Below are 20544 nucleotides of genomic sequence, written 5' to 3' on the forward strand. Positions count from 1 at the left end.
AATATGGGTAAGTTTCTGGGGTTCAAAACCTCTACCGGGAATTGAACTCACAAATCTCTGCACTTTACACAGCTGTGTGTAGAGCATTATCTTTAGGAGCCATCCACATCCTAGTGCTTTTTTGTACCTTCTTTTTTTTTTAAGAGTAGATAGATCAATTGATAAATATGAGGATGGGTAGGTATGTAAGTAGAATTTAAAACCATACAATACTGGATTCATCCCCTTTCTGGATTACTGCCTTGTCGTGGTGAAGGAGCTTGTGTAACTCAATGAAGCTATGACCTATGCCATGCAGGGCCACCCAAGATGGACAGGTCATAGCAGAGAGTTCTGACAAAATGTCTGTTGTGATTCAGGGTCAGCCTGTGGGTTCGGCAGTTGGGTCGGACGACGACTCAGAGGAGGAGGGGGGTGTTGAAGATCTTGCTGATGATAGCCCTCAGGCAGGCCCCTCCCACTTGGTCACCATGGAGGCCCAGCTGTGTGAGCCTGACAGTGTGGATGAAGATGACCCACAGGTGGCCCTGTTCAAGGACGCCCGACGCAGGAGGCAGTCAAGTAGGAGCAAACAGAGGAAGCTGTGGGGCTTCTCGGAAGGAGGCAAAGAGAGGCCACGCCCTGAACTCTTTATAAAGGGAATGTTTGGGGAGGGCTGGTTTGCTGAAAGCAACCGCTCAGATAGTGTTTCAAAGCTCCTGTATCTTGGTACGTGTCTTGTTTGTTTTTGTAATAAATTTGGCAGACGTATTCCAGCCTCTTGCCGTTTATAAAGGGGTTGCCTTTTCTGCAAGGCCGGTAGCAGGCTGGTACAGAACAACGTCATCCACTGGAGAAGGAAATGGCAACCCACTCCAGTATCTTTGCCATGAAAACCCTATGGACAGTACCAAAAGGCAAAAAGATATGATGCTGGAAGATGACACCCTCAGGTTGGAAGGTGTCCAATATGCTACTGGGGAAGAGCAGAGGGCTAGTACTAGTAGCGTCAGAAAGAATGAAGTCACTGGGTGAAAGCCGAAAGGAGGCTTAGCTGTGGAAAGGAAAGTCCGATGCTGTAAAGATTTTTTCTCCATAGGAACCTGGAATTTAAGATACATGAATCAAGGAAAGCTGGATGTGGTCAAACAAGAGATGACAAGACTGAACATCGACATCTTAGGAATCAGCAAACTAAAATGGAGAGGAATGGGTGAATTTAATTCAGATGACCATCAGGTATACTACTGTGGGCAAGAATCCCTCAGACGAAATGGAGTAGCCTTCATAGTCAATAAAAGAGTAGGAAAAGCAATACTGGGATACAATCGCCAAAATGACAGAATGATCTCAGTTCAAATCCAAGGCAAACCATCACAGTAGTCCAAGTCTATGCCCCAACCACTGGTGCTGAAGAGAATGAAATTGAACGGTTCTATGAAGCCCTACAGCACCTTATACAATTAACACCAAAACTGATGTCCTTATCATCATGGGGGATTGAAATGGTAAAGTAGGAAGCCAAAAGATAACCAGAATAATAAGTTTGACCTTGGAGTACAAAATGAAGCAGGGCACAGACTCATAGAATTTTGTCAACACAATACGATGGTCATAGCAAACACTCTGTTCCAACAACCCAAGAGATGGCTCTACACATGGACATCACCAGACAGCCAACACAGAAATCAGATTGATTATGTGCTCTGCAGCCAAAGATGGATAAGCTCTATACAGTCATTAAAAACAAGACCAGGAGCTGACTGTGGCTCAGATCATGAGCGTCTCGTTGCAAAATTTAGGCTTAAACTGAAGAAAGTAGGGAAAAGCACTAGGCCACTCAGATACATGAATACACAGTAGAGGTGAGAAATAGATTTAAGGAATTAGATCCAATAGACAGAGTGCCTGAAGAATTATGGAAGGAGGTTTGCAACATTGTACAAAAGGTAGTAACTAAAACCATCCCAAAGAAAAAGAAATGCAAGAAAGCAAAATGGCTGTCTGAGGAAGCTTTGCAAATAGCTGAGGAAAGAAGGGAATGGAAAGGCAAGGGAGAAAGAGAAAGATACAGCCAATTGAATGCAGAATTCCAGAGAATAGCTAGAAGAGATAAGAATGCCTTCTTAAATGAACAGTGCAAAAAATAGAAGAAAACAATTGAATATGGAGGACCAGAGATCTCTTCAAGAAAATTGAAGAGATGAAGGGAACATTTCATGCAGAGATGGGCATGACAATGGACCAAAATGGCAGGGACCCAACAGAGGCAGAAGAGATTAAGAGGTGGCAAAACTATTTTATTTTATTTTTATTTTTAATCCCATTTATATCCCGCCCTTCTCCGAAGACTCAGGGCGGCTTACAATTTAAGCACAAACCAATGTGCTTAGCAATAGCCTTCATTCTATGTATATGCCTGCTTATTAGGGCTTTTGCCCCCCCCCCAAGCGGCATTATTACAAAGTCAGCTTATTGCTCCTAACAATCTGGGTCCTCATTTTACCTACCTCGGAAGGATGGAAGGCTGAGTCAACCTTGAGCCTGGTGGGATGCGAACCTGCACTAATTGCAGGCAGCTGGTGTTACTTAAGGAGGCATTAGCCCACTGCTCCACCAAGGCTCCTACACACAAGAACTTTACGAGAATGAGCTTAACATCCCAGATAACCACGATTGCATGGTCACTGACCCCGAGCCAGACATCCTAGAATGTGAAGTGAAATGGGCCTTAGGAAATCTGAGCAACAACAGATTTAGAAATGCATTTCAGTCTCCCTTAATTCTTTGTTAGTAATTTACACAAATATATGAACTGTCCGGTGTGACTACTGCCTGTTCGATAGCCTTCAAGATAGGCTGAAAACAGGAAATAAAGATTTGCCCCATGTTTGGGGCCTAGCAAGGTAAGCTAAATAGTTAACATTTGACATTATATATATATATAAAGCCATATATATATATATATATATATATTTGTTTTCTGAGGTTTTCGCGGGTTCCTGTATGTGGATCCTTGGTTTTTCGGGTTTTTCCCCGCGTAGAACTAAAGGTGTAGGCGCAACGTTTCGACGGAATCCCATCCGTCATCATCAGGCTTTAGCTTCCTTCTTCTGGGAGAAGCATGTCGAAACGTTGCGCCTACACCTTTAGTTCTACGCGGGGAAAAACCCGAAAAACCAAGGATCCATATATATATATATACACACACACACACACACACATATATATATACATACATACATACATACATACATACATACATACATATATATATGGCTTTAGCTTCCTTCTTCTGGGAGAAGCATGTGGCTGTTTGTTCCTCTTTTTTAAACTGCCAGAGGGGGTGTGTTCTGTGGAGGTGTGCTCTGATTGGGTAGGGGACCAAGTGTGTTCTGATTGGGTGGGAGTGTGTTTTGAATGGTGGGTGTGTTCTGATTGGGTGGGGGGGTGTTCTGAGTGGATGGGCTGGTCTCAGCTGCCAGCTCCAGACCTGAGCTGGTGAGTTGTGCTGCTTTTGTTCGGCTTCGTGTTTGTGGTGGTGCCATGTTTTTATAGTGGGTGTCAGTTTGCTTATTGTGTGGTTTGGAGGGGTTTAAAGTGGCTGATGTTGCAGCTGTAGTTAGGTTTCTGTTTTGTGGTTGTGTGTCTTTATCGTTGTGCGTTCGGATTTGCTTTTTGAATGGTTGTGTGGTGGTGATGTCATGTGATGTTATCATGAGTTTGCGTCTGGTATCATTCTTGGTGGTTGGGCCTCGTCTGTCAATCAAGGCGGGTTTCCAAATGGCTGGTAGACGAGAGGTATCATCTCGTTTATTCATGCTGTGGGGGCGTTTTTCTATCTCAATGGCTTCTCTGATTATTCTGTTGTTAAAATGTTCAATTTTGGCGATAGTTTTGGTTTTTTTAAAATCAATTTCATGTCCCGTGGCTTCAAAGTGTTGGACCAGGGATGAAGTTTGTTCTCCCTTTCTGAGTGAGTTTTTGTGCTCTTCAATGCGTGCACTTATTCTTCTGTTGGTCTGTCCGATGTATGTGGTGGGGCAGGTGGTGCATGGGATTTCGTATACTCCTTGGTTTTCTAACCCAATTATGTCCTTGGGGTTTCTTAGGATGGTGGATATTTTTCTGTCTGTGTAGAATGCTGTTTTGATGTTGTGTTTTTGGAGGACCTTGCTGATTCTGTCTGTGGTCCCTTTTAAGTATGGGAGGAGGGCTTTGCCATTTTCTTGTTCTCTGTCTTGGGTTTTTGTGGGTGTCTCTCTTCGGATTAAGTTGGTAATCGTGTTTCTTTGGAATCCATTGGCTGTTAGTACATTAGTGAGAGTGTGTAGTTCGGTTTTTAGGTGTTGTTCGTCAGCTAGGTGTTTTGTTCTGGAGATGAGTGTCTTGGCTACGGAGTTGATCTGTGCTGGGTGGTGGTGTGAGAGTGCGTTCAGATAGCGGTTTGTGTGTGTTTTTTTATGGTAGATAGTGTGTCCTAGGGAGCCATTGGATTTCTTGTAGACTAAGACATCAAGAAAGGGAAGTTGATTGTTAGCTTCTGTTTCCATGGTGAATTGTATTTTGGGGTGTAGGCTATTGAGGTGTATGAGGAAGTCATCCAGTTTTTCTTTGCCGTGTGGCCAGATTACGAAGGTGTCATCTACGTATCTGAGCCAGAGTTTGGGTTTGTGGTTGGATTTTTCTAGAGCGAGGGTTTCAAAGTGTTCCATGTAGAGGTTTGCGATGACAGGTGAGAGGGGTGATCCCATGGGTGCTCCTTCCATTTGTTTGTATCTTTGTCCATTGTAGATGAAGTATGTGTTAGATAGGCAGTGGTTGGTCAGATCTAGGATGTGTTTTGGGGGGTTGTATTTATTTAGGATAGCTGTCAAGGCTTCTTTGATTGGCACTTGGGTGAAGAGGGATACAACATCGAAGCTCACAAGTAGGTCACAGGACTGTAAGTTTAGTTTACTTATGATCTCTATGAATTGGAATGAGTTTTGTACGTGTGAGGTGATGGAATTTGCATAAGGCTGTAGTTGTTTGGCAAGAAATTTGGCTAGATTTTGTAGAGGTGAGCCTATGGAGCTGACTATGGGTCTGAGTGGAGTTCCTTCTTTGTGTATCTTGGGCAGACCATAGAGCTTAGGACATCTGGATGATTTTTCTCTGGGAATGATTGTTTTCTGGATCTCTTCACTGATGGGGGTGGCTTTTATTTTTGATTTTGTGGTTTTTTCCAGGTAGGTGGTGGGATCTGTCTTGAGGAGTTTGTATGTGGAGTCTCGGAGTAGGTTGGATAATTTGGTATGGTAGTCAGATGAGTTCATTACCACCGTGGCGTTGCCTTTGTCTGCTGGCAGAATGATTATGCTGGTGTCATTTTTTAGGTTAAGTAGTGCTGTCTGTTCCTCTTTGGGTAAGTTGCTTTTGGGTGGTTTGTTGGTGCAGAGGATGTTGGTAACTTCGAGTCTGATTTTGTTGGCGTCATCAGGGTTAATTTTGGTCAGGCTGGATTCGACTCTGCATATAATGGTTTCCGTGGGAATGTGTTTGGGAGCGACTGCAAAATTAAATCCTTTAGACAGGACGTTGGTTTCGGCTTTGGTGAGAATCCTATCTGAGATGTTGTGCACAGTTTGTTTCATGTGTTGCTGTGGGAGAGGAGGGGTTTGTTGCTGGCGTTCCTTTAGTCTTGAGTCGAATCCAGCCTGACCAAAATTAACCCTGATGACGCCAACAAAATCAGACTCGAAGTTACCAACATCCTCTGCACCAGCAAACCACCCAAAAGCAACTTACCCAAAGAGGAACAGACAGCACTACTTAACCTAAAAAATGACACCAGCATAATCATTCTGCCAGCAGACAAAGGCAACGCCACGGTGGTAATGAACTCATCTGACTACCATACCAAATTATCCAACCTACTCCGAGACTCCACATACAAACTCCTCAAGACAGATCCCACCACCTACCTGGAAAAAACCACAAAATCAAAAATAAAAGCCACCCCCATCAGTGAAGAGATCCAGAAAACAATCATTCCCAGAGAAAAATCATCCAGATGTCCTAAGCTCTATGGTCTGCCCAAGATACACAAAGAAGGAACTCCACTCAGACCCATAGTCAGCTCCATAGGCTCACCTCTACAAAATCTAGCCAAATTTCTTGCCAAACAACTACAGCCTTATGCAAATTCCATCACCTCACACGTACAAAACTCATTCCAATTCATAGAGATCATAAGTAAACTAAACTTACAGTCCTGTGACCTACTTGTGAGCTTCGATGTTGTATCCCTCTTCACCCAAGTGCCAATCAAAGAAGCCTTGACAGCTATCCTAAATAAATACAACCCCCCAAAACACATCCTAGATCTGACCAACCACTGCCTATCTAACACATACTTTATCTACAATGGACAAAGATACAAACAAATGGAAGGAGCACCCATGGGATCACCCCTCTCACCTGTCATCGCAAACCTCTACATGGAACACTTTGAAACCCTCGCTTCTAGAAAAATCCAACCACAAACCCAAACTCTGGCTCAGATACGTAGATGACACCTTCGTAATCTGGCCACACGGCAAAGAAAAACTGGATGACTTCCTCATACACCTCAATAGCCTACACCCCAAAATACAATTCACCATGGAAACAGAAGCTAACAATCAACTTCCCTTTCTTGATGTCTTAGTCTACAAGAAATCCAATGGCTCCCTAGGACACACTATCTACCATAAAAAAACACACACAAACCGCTATCTGAACGCACTCTCACACCACCACCCAGCACAGATCAACTCCGTAGCCAAGACACTCATCTCCAGAACAAAACACCTAGCTGACGAACAACACCTAAAAACCGAACTACACACTCTCACTAATGTACTAACAGCCAATGGATTCCAAAGAAACACGATTACCAACTTAATCCGAAGAGAGACACCCACAAAAACCCAAGACAGAGAACAAGAAAATGGCAAAGCCCTCCTCCCATACTTAAAAGGGACCACAGACAGAATCAGCAAGGTCCTCCAAAAACACAACATCAAAACAGCATTCTACACAGACAGAAAAATATCCACCATCCTAAGAAACCCCAAGGACATAATTGGGTTAGAAAACCAAGGAGTATACGAAATCCCATGCACCACCTGCCCCACCACATACATCGGACAGACCAACAGAAGAATAAGTGCACGCATTGAAGAGCACAAAAACTCACTCAGAAAGGGAGAACAAACTTCATCCCTGGTCCAACACTTTGAAGCCACGGGACATGAAATTGATTTTAAAAAAACCAAAACTATCGCCAAAATTGAACATTTTAACAACAGAATAATCAGAGAAGCCATTGAGATAGAAAAACGCCCCCACAGCATGAATAAACGAGATGATACCTCTCGTCTACCAGCCATTTGGAAACCCGCCTTGATTGACAGACGAGGCCCAACCACCAAGAATGATACCAGACCCAAACTCATGATAACATCACATGACATCACCACCACACAACCATTCAAAAAGCAAATCCGAACGCACAACGATAAAGACACACAACCACAAAACAGAAACCTAACTACAGCTGCAACATCAGCCACTTTAAACCCCTCCAAACCACACAATAAGCAAACTGACACCCACTATAAAAACATGGCACCACCACAAACACGAAGCCGAACAAAAGCAGCACAACTCACCAGCTCAGGTCTGGAGCTGGCAGCTGAGACCAGCCCATCCACTCAGAACACCCCCCCACCCAATCAGAACACACCCACCATTCAAAACACACTCCCACCCAATCAGAACACACTTGGTCCCCTACCCAATCAGAGCACACCTCCACAGAACACACCCCCTCTGGCAGTTTAAAAAAGAGGAACAAACAGCCACATGCTTCTCCCAGAAGAAGGAAGCTAAAGCCTGATGATGACGGATGGGATTCCGTCGAAACGTTGCGCCTACACCTCTAGTTCTACGCGGGGGAAAAACCCGAAAAACCAAGGAGATATATATATATCCTTTAATTCTTTGTTAGTAATTTACACAAATATAGGAATTGTCCGGTGTGACTACTGCCTGTTCGATAGCCTTCAAGATAGGCTGAAAACAGGAAATAAAGATTTGCCCCATGTTTGGGGCCTAGCAAGGTAATCTAAAGAGTTAACATTTGAAACATATATATATATATATATATGTAGATCTAGAGTCTCGGGTTTCTTCCCGCGTTCCTTTCATCTTCAGAAAGTTGTGGCGACGTTTCGACGAAATCCCATCCGTCATCATCAGGCCGGAGTGTTCCTCCTGCTGCTTCCAGGAGCAATGCGTGGTCTGGCTGTTCCTTTCCTTCCAACTGCCGGTGGGGCTGTGTTCTGACTGGGTGGAGGCGTGGCTGCTTTCTGATTGGGTGGGGGTGTCCTCCGATTGGGTGGAGGCGTGGTTGTCTTCTGATTGAGTGGAGGCGTGGCTGTCTTCTGATTGGGTGGATGCGTGGTTGTCTTCTGATTGGTTGGAGGCGTGGCTGTCTTCTGATTGGGTGGGGTGTGTTCTGAATGGGTGGGTTTTTTTGTTGTGTTGTAATATCCTGAGTGTTGTGATTTGGTGTCCTGAGGAGTGGGCTGTGTAGTGGCCTCCAGAGCTTTGGTTTGGCTCCGAGTTCGAGGACCTGCTATGTATCTCTGGTATGGGTCAGTCAGGTTCGTGTGTGCGTTCTTCTGCTTGGGTGATGGCACTTTTGCTTGACTTGTTCTGTCTTCTGTGTGGGAGAGTTTTTGTTCTGGGTGTGGATGAGTCTTGCTGGGGCTGGTGGCATTTGGGGTTGTTTGTTGGTTTTTTAAATCCTTGTTTGCTGAAATTCGTTTCTCTATCAATGCTGGTTTCCAAATGTCATGTAGGCGGGAGGTGTCGTCTCGCTTGTTCATACTGTCTGGGTGTTTTTCTATTTCAATGGCTTCTCTGATTATTCTGCTATTGAGATGTTCTATTTTGGCGATTGTTTTTGTACCTTCAAAATTGATGTTGTGTCCCGTAGTGTTTATGTGTTGTACTAGTGAAGATGTGTGATCTTTCTTCTGTACTGAGTTCTTATGTTCTTCTACACGTACCTCTATTCTTCTGTTAGTCTGTCCGATGTATGTTGCTGGACAGGAGGCGCATGGGATTTGGTATATGCCCTGGTTTTCCAGTTCTATTTTGTCTTTGGGATTTCTCAGGATGGTTGATATCTTTCTGTCAGTGTTAAATGCGGTTTTGATGTTATGTTTGCGTAGTACTTTACTGATTTTGTCGGTTGTTCCTTTTATGTAGGGCAAGATGGCTCGTCCGTTGTTCTGTTCTTCTTCTTGGATGTTTTTCTGTTTCGGAGTCCCCTGCTGAATCATATTGGTGATTTTGTTTTTTGGGAACTTGTTTGCTGTCAATATGTCTGTCAGGGTGTGTAGTTCTGTTTGTATATGTGTTTTATCTGCAAGGCGTCTGGTTCTTGTTATTAGTGTTTTGGCTACTGAATTTATTTGTGCTGGGTGATGATGTGATTGCGCATTGAGGTAACGGTTGGTGTGCGTTTTCTTTCGGTAGACTGTGTGTCCTAGGGTGCCGTTTTGTTTTTTGTATATAAGTACATCCAGGAAAGGTAACTGGTTATTTGTTTCAATCTCCATGGTGAATTTTATTTTGGGATGTAGGCTGTTCAGGTGTGTTAGGAAGTTTTCTAGCTCCTTTCTTCCGTGGGGCCAGATCACGAAGGTGTCATCCACATATCTGAGCCACAGTTTTGGTTTGTTTGTAGTCTTTTCCAGAGCGTTAGTTTCAAATTCTTCCATGAAAAGGTTGGCGATAACTGGTGATAGAGGGGATCCCATTGGTGCGCCTTCTATTTGTTTGTATCTCTGGCCTCTGTGTATGAAGTATGTGTTTGATAAGCAGTGTTCTGCTAGTTCTATAATATGGTTTGGTGGTTGGTATTTGCTTCTTATTGTTGATAGAGCTTCTTGGACTGGCACCTGGGTGAATAGTGATACCACATCGAAGCTGACTAGCAAGTCTTTTTGGTCTATCTGTAGATTTTTCACTAATTCTATAAAGTGGTATGAGTTTTGGACATATGAAGCTGCCATTTCTGCTTGAGGTTGAAGTTGTTTTGCTAGGTATTTAGCTAGGTTTTGTAGTGGTGAGCCTATAGAACTTACTATGGGTCTTAGTGGGATTCCATCTTTGTGTATTTTGGGGAGGCCATATAGTTTTGGGCATCTGGATGACTTCTCCCTAGGAATGATTGTTTGTTGGATTTCTTGGCTTATAGAAGTTGATTTTATCTTTTTCTTGGTGGTCTTTTCTAGATAGGTTGTGGGATCTGTATATATAGGTTTGTATGTAGTTTCTTTGAGTAAGTTGGACAGTTTCTCTTCATAGTCTGATGCGTCCATTACCACTGTAGCATTGCCTTTATCTGCTGGTAGTATGATTATGCTGTTGTCTTTTCTTAGGTTTTGCAATGCTACTTGTTCTTCTTTTGTTAGGTTGCTTTTGGGTGGTTTGCTTGTGCATAGGATGTGGGTGACTTCATGTCTGACTTGGTCTGCTTCATCTGCATTGAGTTTAGTTAAGCTGGTTTCAACTCCACATATGATGGTTTCTGTGGGAATTTTCTTTGGTGCAACAGCGAAGTTGAAACCTTTTGCTAGGACGTTTGTTTCTGCTGTTGTTAGTCTTCTGTGGGAGATGTTATGCACTACTTGTTGTAGATGTTGTTGTGATGTGGTTGTTTGGTTGTTGTAGTTCTCTAATTGTTTGAGTTTCTTTGAATGTCTGTTGTTTTTATAGATGGTCTCTGTTTCTGCTCTCCAAACCGCCAGTTGTTTCACTTTCTCCCATAGTATCGGGTGAATAATGTTGCTGAGTTTGAGATGTAATGTTAGTAGGTCCTTGTTTGTTTGGTCTAATTGAAATCTTTTATTGTGGAGTTCATTTCTTAGTAATGCCATTTCTGTTCTTCTTAGAATGCGTTTGGTTGAAGTGGTATTGATGTGGAATTTCAATTTGAAACAATTTGGTCTTATATTTTGGTCTCGACATTGGCATAGGAAAGGTATGTCACTTAGTATTCTTGCTCTTTGTACTTCTGACTTTTCGTAAGTCCTGGTTAGTTGGTAGATGTCCTCCCCGTAGAGGTATGATATTTGTTTTCGTAGATTCTCGCGGGTGTCTGTATGTGTAGATCTAGAGTCTCGGGTTTCTTCCCGCGTTCCTTTCATCTTCAGAAAGTTGTGGCGACGTTTCGACGAAATCCCATCCGTCATCATCAGGCCGGAGTGTTCCTCCTGCTGCTTCCAGGAGCAATGCGTGGTCTGGCTGTTCCTTTCCTTCCAACTGCCGGTGGGGCTGTGTTCTGACTGGGTGGAGGCGTGGCTGCTTTCTGATTGGGTGGGGGTGTCCTCCGATTGGGTGGAGGCGTGGTTGTCTTCTGATTGAGTGGAGGCGTGGCTGTCTTCTGATTGGGTGGATGCGTGGTTGTCTTCTGATTGGTTGGAGGCGTGGCTGTCTTCTGATTGGGTGGGGTGTGTTCTGAATGGGTGGGTTTTTTTGTTGTGTTGTAATATCCTGAGTGTTGTGATTTGGTGTCCTGAGGAGTGGGCTGTGTAGTGGCCTCCAGAGCTTTGGTTTGGCTCCGAGTTCGAGGACCTGCTATGTATCTCTGGTATGGGTCAGTCAGGTTCGTGTGTGCGTTCTTCTGCTTGGGTGATGGCACTTTTGCTTGACTTGTTCTGTCTTCTGTGTGGGAGAGTTTTTGTTCTGGGTGTGGATGAGTCTTGCTGGGGCTGGTGGCATTTGGGGTTGTTTGTTGGTTTTTTAAATCCTTGTTTGCTGAAATTCGTTTCTCTATCAATGCTGGTTTCCAAATGTCATGTAGGCGGGAGGTGTCGTCTCGCTTGTTCATACTGTCTGGGTGTTTTTCTATTTCAATGGCTTCTCTGATTATTCTGCTATTGAGATGTTCTATTTTGGCGATTGTTTTTGTACCTTCAAAATTGATGTTGTGTCCCGTAGTGTTTATGTGTTGTACTAGTGAAGATGTGTGATCTTTCTTCTGTACTGAGTTCTTATGTTCTTCTACACGTACCTCTATTCTTCTGTTAGTCTGTCCGATGTATGTTGCTGGACAGGAGGCGCATGGGATTTGGTATATGCCCTGGTTTTCCAGTTCTATTTTGTCTTTGGGATTTCTCAGGATGGTTGATATCTTTCTGTCAGTGTTAAATGCGGTTTTGATGTTATGTTTGCGTAGTACTTTACTGATTTTGTCGGTTGTTCCTTTTATGTAGGGCAAGATGGCTCGTCCGTTGTTCTGTTCTTCTTCTTGGATGTTTTTCTGTTTCGGAGTCCCCTGCTGAATCATATTGGTGATTTTGTTTTTTGGGAACTTGTTTGCTGTCAATATGTCTGTCAGGGTGTGTAGTTCTGTTTGTATATGTGTTTTATCTGCAAGGCGTCTGGTTCTTGTTATTAGTGTTTTGGCTACTGAATTTATTTGTGCTGGGTGATGATGTGATTGCGCATTGAGGTAACGGTTGGTGTGCGTTTTCTTTCGGTAGACTGTGTGTCCTAGGGTGCCGTTTTGTTTTTTGTATATAAGTACATCCAGGAAAGGTAACTGGTTATTTGTTTCAATCTCCATGGTGAATTTTATTTTGGGATGTAGGCTGTTCAGGTGTGTTAGGAAGTTTTCTAGCTCCTTTCTTCCGTGGGGCCAGATCACGAAGGTGTCATCCACATATCTGAGCCACAGTTTTGGTTTGTTTGTAGTCTTTTCCAGAGCGTTAGTTTCAAATTCTTCCATGAAAAGGTTGGCGATAACTGGTGATAGAGGGGATCCCATTGGTGCGCCTTCTATTTGTTTGTATCTCTGGCCTCTGTGTATGAAGTATGTGTTTGATAAGCAGTGTTCTGCTAGTTCTATAATATGGTTTGGTGGTTGGTATTTGCTTCTTATTGTTGATAGAGCTTCTTGGACTGGCACCTGGGTGAATAGTGATACCACATCGAAGCTGACTAGCAAGTCTTTTTGGTCTATCTGTAGATTTTTCACTAATTCTATAAAGTGGTATGAGTTTTGGACATATGAAGCTGCCATTTCTGCTTGAGGTTGAAGTTGTTTTGCTAGGTATTTAGCTAGGTTTTGTAGTGGTGAGCCTATAGAACTTACTATGGGTCTTAGTGGGATTCCATCTTTGTGTATTTTGGGGAGGCCATATAGTTTTGGGCATCTGGATGACTTCTCCCTAGGAATGATTGTTTGTTGGATTTCTTGGCTTATAGAAGTTGATTTTATCTTTTTCTTGGTGGTCTTTTCTAGATAGGTTGTGGGATCTGTATATATAGGTTTGTATGTAGTTTCTTTGAGTAAGTTGGACAGTTTCTCTTCATAGTCTGATGCGTCCATTACCACTGTAGCATTGCCTTTATCTGCTGGTAGTATGATTATGCTGTTGTCTTTTCTTAGGTTTTGCAATGCTACTTGTTCTTCTTTTGTTAGGTTGCTTTTGGGTGGTTTGCTTGTGCATAGGATGTGGGTGACTTCATGTCTGACTTGGTCTGCTTCATCTGCATTGAGTTTAGTTAAGCTGGTTTCAACTCCACATATGATGGTTTCTGTGGGAATTTTCTTTGGTGCAACAGCGAAGTTGAAACCTTTTGCTAGGACGTTTGTTTCTGCTGTTGTTAGTCTTCTGTGGGAGATGTTATGCACTACTTGTTGTAGATGTTGTTGTGATGTGGTTGTTTGGTTGTTGTAGTTCTCTAATTGTTTGAGTTTCTTTGAATGTCTGTTGTTTTTATAGATGGTCTCTGTTTCTGCTCTCCAAACCGCCAGTTGTTTCACTTTCTCCCATAGTATCGGGTGAATAATGTTGCTGAGTTTGAGATGTAATGTTAGTAGGTCCTTGTTTGTTTGGTCTAATTGAAATCTTTTATTGTGGAGTTCATTTCTTAGTAATGCCATTTCTGTTCTTCTTAGAATGCGTTTGGTTGAAGTGGTATTGATGTGGAATTTCAATTTGAAACAATTTGGTCTTATATTTTGGTCTCGACATTGGCATAGGAAAGGTATGTCACTTAGTATTCTTGCTCTTTGTACTTCTGACTTTTCGTAAGTCCTGGTTAGTTGGTAGATGTCCTCCCCGTAGAGGTATGATATTTGTTTTCGTAGATTCTCGCGGGTGTCTGTATGTGTAGATCTAGAGTCTCGGGTTTCTTCCCGCGTTCCTTTCATCTTCAGAAAGTTGTGGCGACGTTTCGACGAAATCCCATCCGTCATCATCAGGCCGGAGTGTTCCTCCTGCTGCTTCCAGGAGCAATGCGTGGTCTGGCTGTTCCTTTCCTTCCAACTGCCGGTGGGGCTGTGTTCTGACTGGGTGGAGGCGTGGCTGCTTTCTGATTGGGTGGGGGTGTCCTCCGATTGGGTGGAGGCGTGGTTGTCTTCTGATTGAGTGGAGGCGTGGCTGTCTTCTGATTGGGTGGATGCGTGGTTGTCTTCTGATTGGTTGGAGGCGTGGCTGTCTTCTGATTGGGTGGGGTGTGTTCTGAATGGGTGGGTTTTTTTGTTGTGTTGTAATATCCTGAGTGTTGTGATTTGGTGTCCTGAGGAGTGGGCTGTGTAGTGGCCTCCAGAGCTTTGGTTTGGCTCCGAGTTCGAGGACCTGCTATGTATCTCTGGTATGGGTCAGTCAGGTTCGTGTGTGCGTTCTTCTGCTTGGGTGATGGCACTTTTGCTTGACTTGTTCTGTCTTCTGTGTGGGAGAGTTTTTGTTCTGGGTGTGGATGAGTCTTGCTGGGGCTGGTGGCATTTGGGGTTGTTTGTTGGTTTTTTAAATCCTTGTTTGCTGAAATTCGTTTCTCTATCAATGCTGGTTTCCAAATGTCATGTAGGCGGGAGGTGTCGTCTCGCTTGTTCATACTGTCTGGGTGTTTTTCTATTTCAATGGCTTCTCTGATTATTCTGCTATTGAGATGTTCTATTTTGGCGATAGCAGAATAATCAGAGAAGCCATTGAAATAGAAAAACACCCAGACAGTATGAACAAGCGAGACGACACCTCCCGCCTACATGACATTTAACACATATATAATCTCAGATAAAGGGTCTGACTGACTGATGAGAACATAAAGAGTTCAAAATGGCCATATCAGCCTCCCAAAATTCTTTATTAGCAATTTGAATAATTTGCACAAATAATGAGCTGTCATAGTTGACTACATCCTGTGGATAAGCCTTGAGACAGGCCAATACAGGAATGAAAGAGTTAATTAGCAAGGTGCTTTCAAAAAGCCTTGACAAATACTTAACATATATATATATATGGTTATATGACTCGCTCCCTTCTTAACCAGGAGGTGAGGGAGGATCCCTTACAGGGACGGGCTGAGGAGTTTAGTCATCATCTGACGGACAAAATCGCTCAGATCCGGGCCGGCTTGGACTCTGAGTGGGCAGAGTCTGACGCGGAGGAATCAGACGGTCTTGAGCATGTCATCTGGACTGAGTTCGATCCTGTTTCCCCTGATGATGTGGACAGGATCATGGGGAGGCTGAGCTCCACCACCTGTTTGTTGGATCCGTGCCCATCCTGGCTGGTTTATACAGCCTGGGAGGGGACACGAGGCTGGTTCCAGGCAGTAATAACTGCTTCTTTGAAGGAGGGTGTCTTCCCCGCCGCCTTGAAGGAGGCGGTGGTGAGACCCCTCCTTAAAAAGCCTGCCCTGGACCCGGCTGTTTTAAATAACTATTGTCCAGTCTCCAACCTTCGCTTTCTGGCGAAGGTTGTTGAGAGCATGGTGGTGCATCAGCTTCCTCTGTTTCTGGAGGAAACTGATTATCTGGACCCGTACCAATCAGGTTTCAGGCCTGGGCACAGCACGAAGACGGCATTGGTCGCGCTGGTAAATGATCTCTGGCGGGCTCGGGACAGGGGTTGCTCCTCTGTCCTAGTCCTATTAGATCTCTCAGCGGCTTTTGATACCATCGACCATGGTATCCTACTGCGGCATCTCAGGGGGGCTGGGAGTGGGAGGCACCGTTTTACGGTGGTTCTCCTCCTATCTCCTGGACCGCTCATAGTCGGTGTTGACGGGAGGGCAGAGATCCACCCCGAGGCCTCTCGTTTGCGGAGTCCCTCAGGAGTCGGTTCTCTCGCCCCTTCTGTTCAACATCTACATGAAGCCGCTGGGTGAGGTCATTCGTGTTTTCGGGGTTGGGTATCATCAGTAACACCTCTACTCCGCGATGTAGTATGTAACACCTCTACTCCGCGAGCTGCATTGGCTTCCAGTTGCCCTCCGGGTGAGATTCAAGGTGCTGGTGATGACTTATAAAGCCCTGAATGGCTTGGGTCTGGGTTATTTGAGGGAACACCTGCTGCCAGCATCAAGTTCCCTTCGTCCAGTGCGCTCACACAGGGAGGGTCTTCTCAGGGTGCCGCCGGTAAAAGATTGCCGGCGGATAACACCCAGGGAGAGGGCCTTCTCTGTGGGTGCGCCTGCCCTCTAGAACCAGCTGCCCGTGGAGCTTAGGACTGCCCCTGACCTTCGTTCATTCCGCAAGGACCTGAAGACCTGGCTCTTTGAGCTCTCCGGCCCAGGCTGAGAATTTTTAACTGGGGTTTTTATTTTTAGGGATAATTTAATCTTTTTAAATTGTTTTTTAACTTTTGTACTTTGTATTGGTTTGATTTTAAAATACCCTGTAAACCGGCCTGAGTCCTTCGGGAAAGGGCGGTATATAAATCTAATAAAATAAAAATAAATAAAATAAATTCTGGGCAGTGTACAATACAGCATCAAAATATGAAACAGTCTGTAAAATTAAACAGCTAAAATTAAAATTTGAGAATTAAAACATTAAAAGTTATAAACATTTTCAAGGAGGCAAGAAAATTTTCAAGAAGGCAATTTTAGCCCTTCTTAAATTAATTGACACCAAGGCAAAGAGCGGCTTCTCATGGCACCAACCAACCCCACGACTGCATGCTCCTTTGGACTCCCCATGCAAAGCCCAAGAGTCTTTCTGTTCTTCCTTGTTCTTTATTACTATTCAATACTTATAGCAATATCATTCAATACCTTTATTTTGCAGCAGAGGTAGTATATTGCAATGAAAGAAAAAAATGTGTATCAGTTTTCACTTAAACATTTAAAAAGGTATACTTACCTGGGGACCATGGGGACCTCTTTTACCTTGGTATCCCTGAAATAAGAAAATTAAAGGAAGTTAGAAACTGTGTGACGTTTATACAACTATACTTTGTAACAGTTATTTACTTCCAAATTAGCTTGCACAGGATGGCATTCAGGAGACTTACCTTTCAATCTGTTTCAAGGCGCTACACTGAATGGTGCAACAGTATGTGGAAAACAAAAATCTTAAGAGATTGGGTAAAGAGACGCTACCAAGGGAGCAATCAGATAAGAGACAATATAGAGCCTGCACTGGATAGTGGATGGGGCAAGAGGTTCAGAAGAGAAACACACAGTATCTTGGGTTATAAAGGCAGGTGGCAGGGAGGAAGGCTGTGCTTTCAGACTTGCAAGATCCTGTCAATCTAGCTTTATAATAAAGTAGAATTAGCTCAGCTGATTGTGATTCCTCTCTGGTTTATCCTATGACACCATCAATGGTCTATCCAAATATCTGAGACAGAGGTAAGCTAGTTCAAATGATAAAGATGATGTTTAAATAATATTTCTTTAAGTAACTTGTAAAGTCGCATGCTTCACATAGAGACGGACACAGAGCTGGGGTAAAGATGAGTTTATTCTGAACAGAACGAACTGGGGGAACAGGGAAGCCTGGCGTCTATTTGTACCTGCCCAGGTGGATGGCATCCAATCAGTTCAAACCTGGGCTTCCTGCCAGTGCAGGTGACAATGGGTGTAGATCCTGGCTTCCCACCAGGCTGACCATGCCTGAGGCTGTCAACAGCTTAAGTCATTAGGCTTATCCTGAGTGAGCAGTTATCGCCCTGAGCTGTCCAGCCCCTCTGCTGATCTGCACCATCAGCCTCCTGCTGTGCTGTCCTTTATGTATGCTGGGAGGCATACACTGCATAACTTATAAGGATTCAGATCATTTAAGGCAAGGATAAAGTACCCATGACACACTATAAGCTATTCAACTACAACTGACATCATCATTCATCATTGGCCATATTGCAGCATTACTGACAGTATGGCTACATCTGAAGAGCTTCAGATTTTTCATTCATGAATGCTAGAAGTATGACTGAGCTAAAGGACAATCTGGAGACAATGAGTTTCTCTGGATTGATGCATTATATTTAGCCATGGTTTGTTTTACCATACTTACTGAGTACACCACACTTCCCAACCATATAAAACATATTAAACAAAACCCAAACTGCTCACATTATGATTCAGTACCACATGTGAGTCTTAATATTGAACCCCTCTCATACAACTATACTTATCTGAAAATCTTGGCAGGCTTTGCCCCAGAAGCTCAATATTCCTACTGGCTTCCACCATGGTGATCTTATATCTTATATCCAGATTAGCTGGACAGCAGCATTGTCAGCCTCAACAGCCACAACATGGCAATCTCCAGCAAATATGGAGGGATAGCCAGGATTTGTTGAATAAGTGATAAAAGCAATAACAGGTAGAATCCCCTACCTTGCTTCTCTGTCTAATAAAAGCCCCCAGTCTCACATACATGCAACGATTTTTCTAGCCACATTTTTGAGGTACAATAACAGGACTGTTCTGAGGCTTTGATTTGCCACTTTCAATGCTGGCATGTGGTGAAGAGCCCTAAGTATGGCAGGCAGCACCCTGAATTCCCAAGTTCATACTTCCATAACTTTATACTTCCTGTTTCCATAAAATTAAGAGGAATTAGTTGCTACTTCACACAATAATTTTCCCACAACTCAGTTGTATTTAGGAAGAGAAAGATTTGAGCTGGCAGCTTCTTTCTGTCTGGTACTATAAAAAAAATTGGAAATGGCCTTCAATATGCTATCATGGGGATCATTCATAAGGACAATTGGTACAGAATCTTATTTCTTTGGTTCTTACCTTGGTTCCTTTGGATCCTGGATCTCCTATGGGGCCTGACGGTCCCTTTTCACCCTATAAACAAAACATTGTGTTTGATTTTGAATTAATGAAATTACTTTTTTCCTAAATTCCATACCTTAATCTATAAACACTCTATTAACATTCTGCAATTATGCAACCTCCATTTGTGGACTACATATCCCATTTTCAGCATTTCGGGAGATTTATACATTATCTGCAGTACAAAAATGATTTGAGAAATGCAACAGGTAGATTATGGATACATGATAGATAGATAGATAGATAGATAGATAGATAGATAGATAGATAGATAGATAGATAGATAGATAGATAGATTTGATATAGATAGCTAGACACAGATAGAAAGACAGATGGGAGTGAAGATAATGGCTGCTGCTACACGTTCAAAGTCCCATGCAATATTTACTGTATGTGTGTCACATGTGTGCATAAAAATGTGGTAGAACTTCAGTTGCCCAGTCATGATCATCATTGTCACTTTTTGTCCCTCCACATAGATGCCCTTGGTGGGTAGATAGTTGTATTATTTTATATAATCTGTATGCTTCTCTACTTAAACAATTTAGAACCAAGACACCAACAGAAAATCTGTTTGTTTTGAACAAGTGGTTCAAAGGACAGGTGGTTACCAAATCTATTCTAGTCTTCCCTAATATCACAACAACATACTACATTTTTATGGAACCAACTTTCAACTAACATTCCCCTGATCAAGATACATTTTATAAAAAATAACTGATTACCTGTCTTCCATTTCTTCCTTTAAAACCTTTTGATCCTGCTGTGTTATTATTTATTCCAGGAATACCCTGGATATATTGTGAGAAAAAATGTTTATGTTATTTTGTCATTAGGCATGTTTCTGAAATGCAAACTGAACAGTACATTAACATCTTTAGTAAAAGATTAGGTTGATATACTTTTGTCAGCCCTTTTGAAGGATGTACCAGCACAGTTGAATTAGCATCCTGAAACTGCACTATAAACCAAATGGATTATATAAATTAAATAAATCCATCAACATCTAGAAGAATAATACTGGTACCCTTCATATGGTAGAGACAGAGGAAGGACTTATATAATATATATTTGGGACAAATATTCACAGTAGTTCTCTCCCTAAGGACAAATATACAATATTTTAAAATTGCAATATAAATGTGTAATATTACTGGCATACTCTCTTTTACAAAGATGAACACATGCACATTAGCATTGTAGACCTAAATTAACAGGGATTCTCTGTTAATTCTAACACAATTCTAATCTCTTAATATATCTATAATATACAAATGAGCATAACCAGACAGAATAAGTAAGACCAAAAATAAAGTGAATGTCCTCAATTGTCTCTTATCAATAGCTTTTAAAAAGAAACATTATTATACATAAAAGCACTCATCCTTCCCCAATACCTTTAGCCATAGAACAACACACAGCATTCATTTCCTTTTTAAA

At 42.8% G+C, this 20544-nt stretch overlaps 1 protein-coding gene across 1 annotated transcript in view; it reads right to left on the reverse strand.

Annotated features, from left to right (window-relative positions):
- The window catches only part of LOC310650182 (collagen alpha-6(VI) chain-like), a gene marked incomplete at both ends in the record, with an annotated part of 76122 nt that overhangs the window by 23388 nt on the left and 32190 nt on the right, over nt 1-20544 (reverse strand). The window contains 2 exons of the mRNA XM_083379013.1: nt 17177-17212; nt 19063-19116. Coding sequence (XP_083235139.1) covers nt 17177-17212; nt 19063-19116 — 90 coding nt within the window. The remainder of the gene's footprint in view (nt 1-17176; nt 17213-19062; nt 19117-20544) is intronic.

This window comes from Vipera ursinii (assembly GCF_947247035.1).
Source record: "Vipera ursinii genome assembly, chromosome: Z".
NCBI lineage: Eukaryota > Metazoa > Chordata > Lepidosauria > Squamata > Viperidae > Vipera > Vipera ursinii.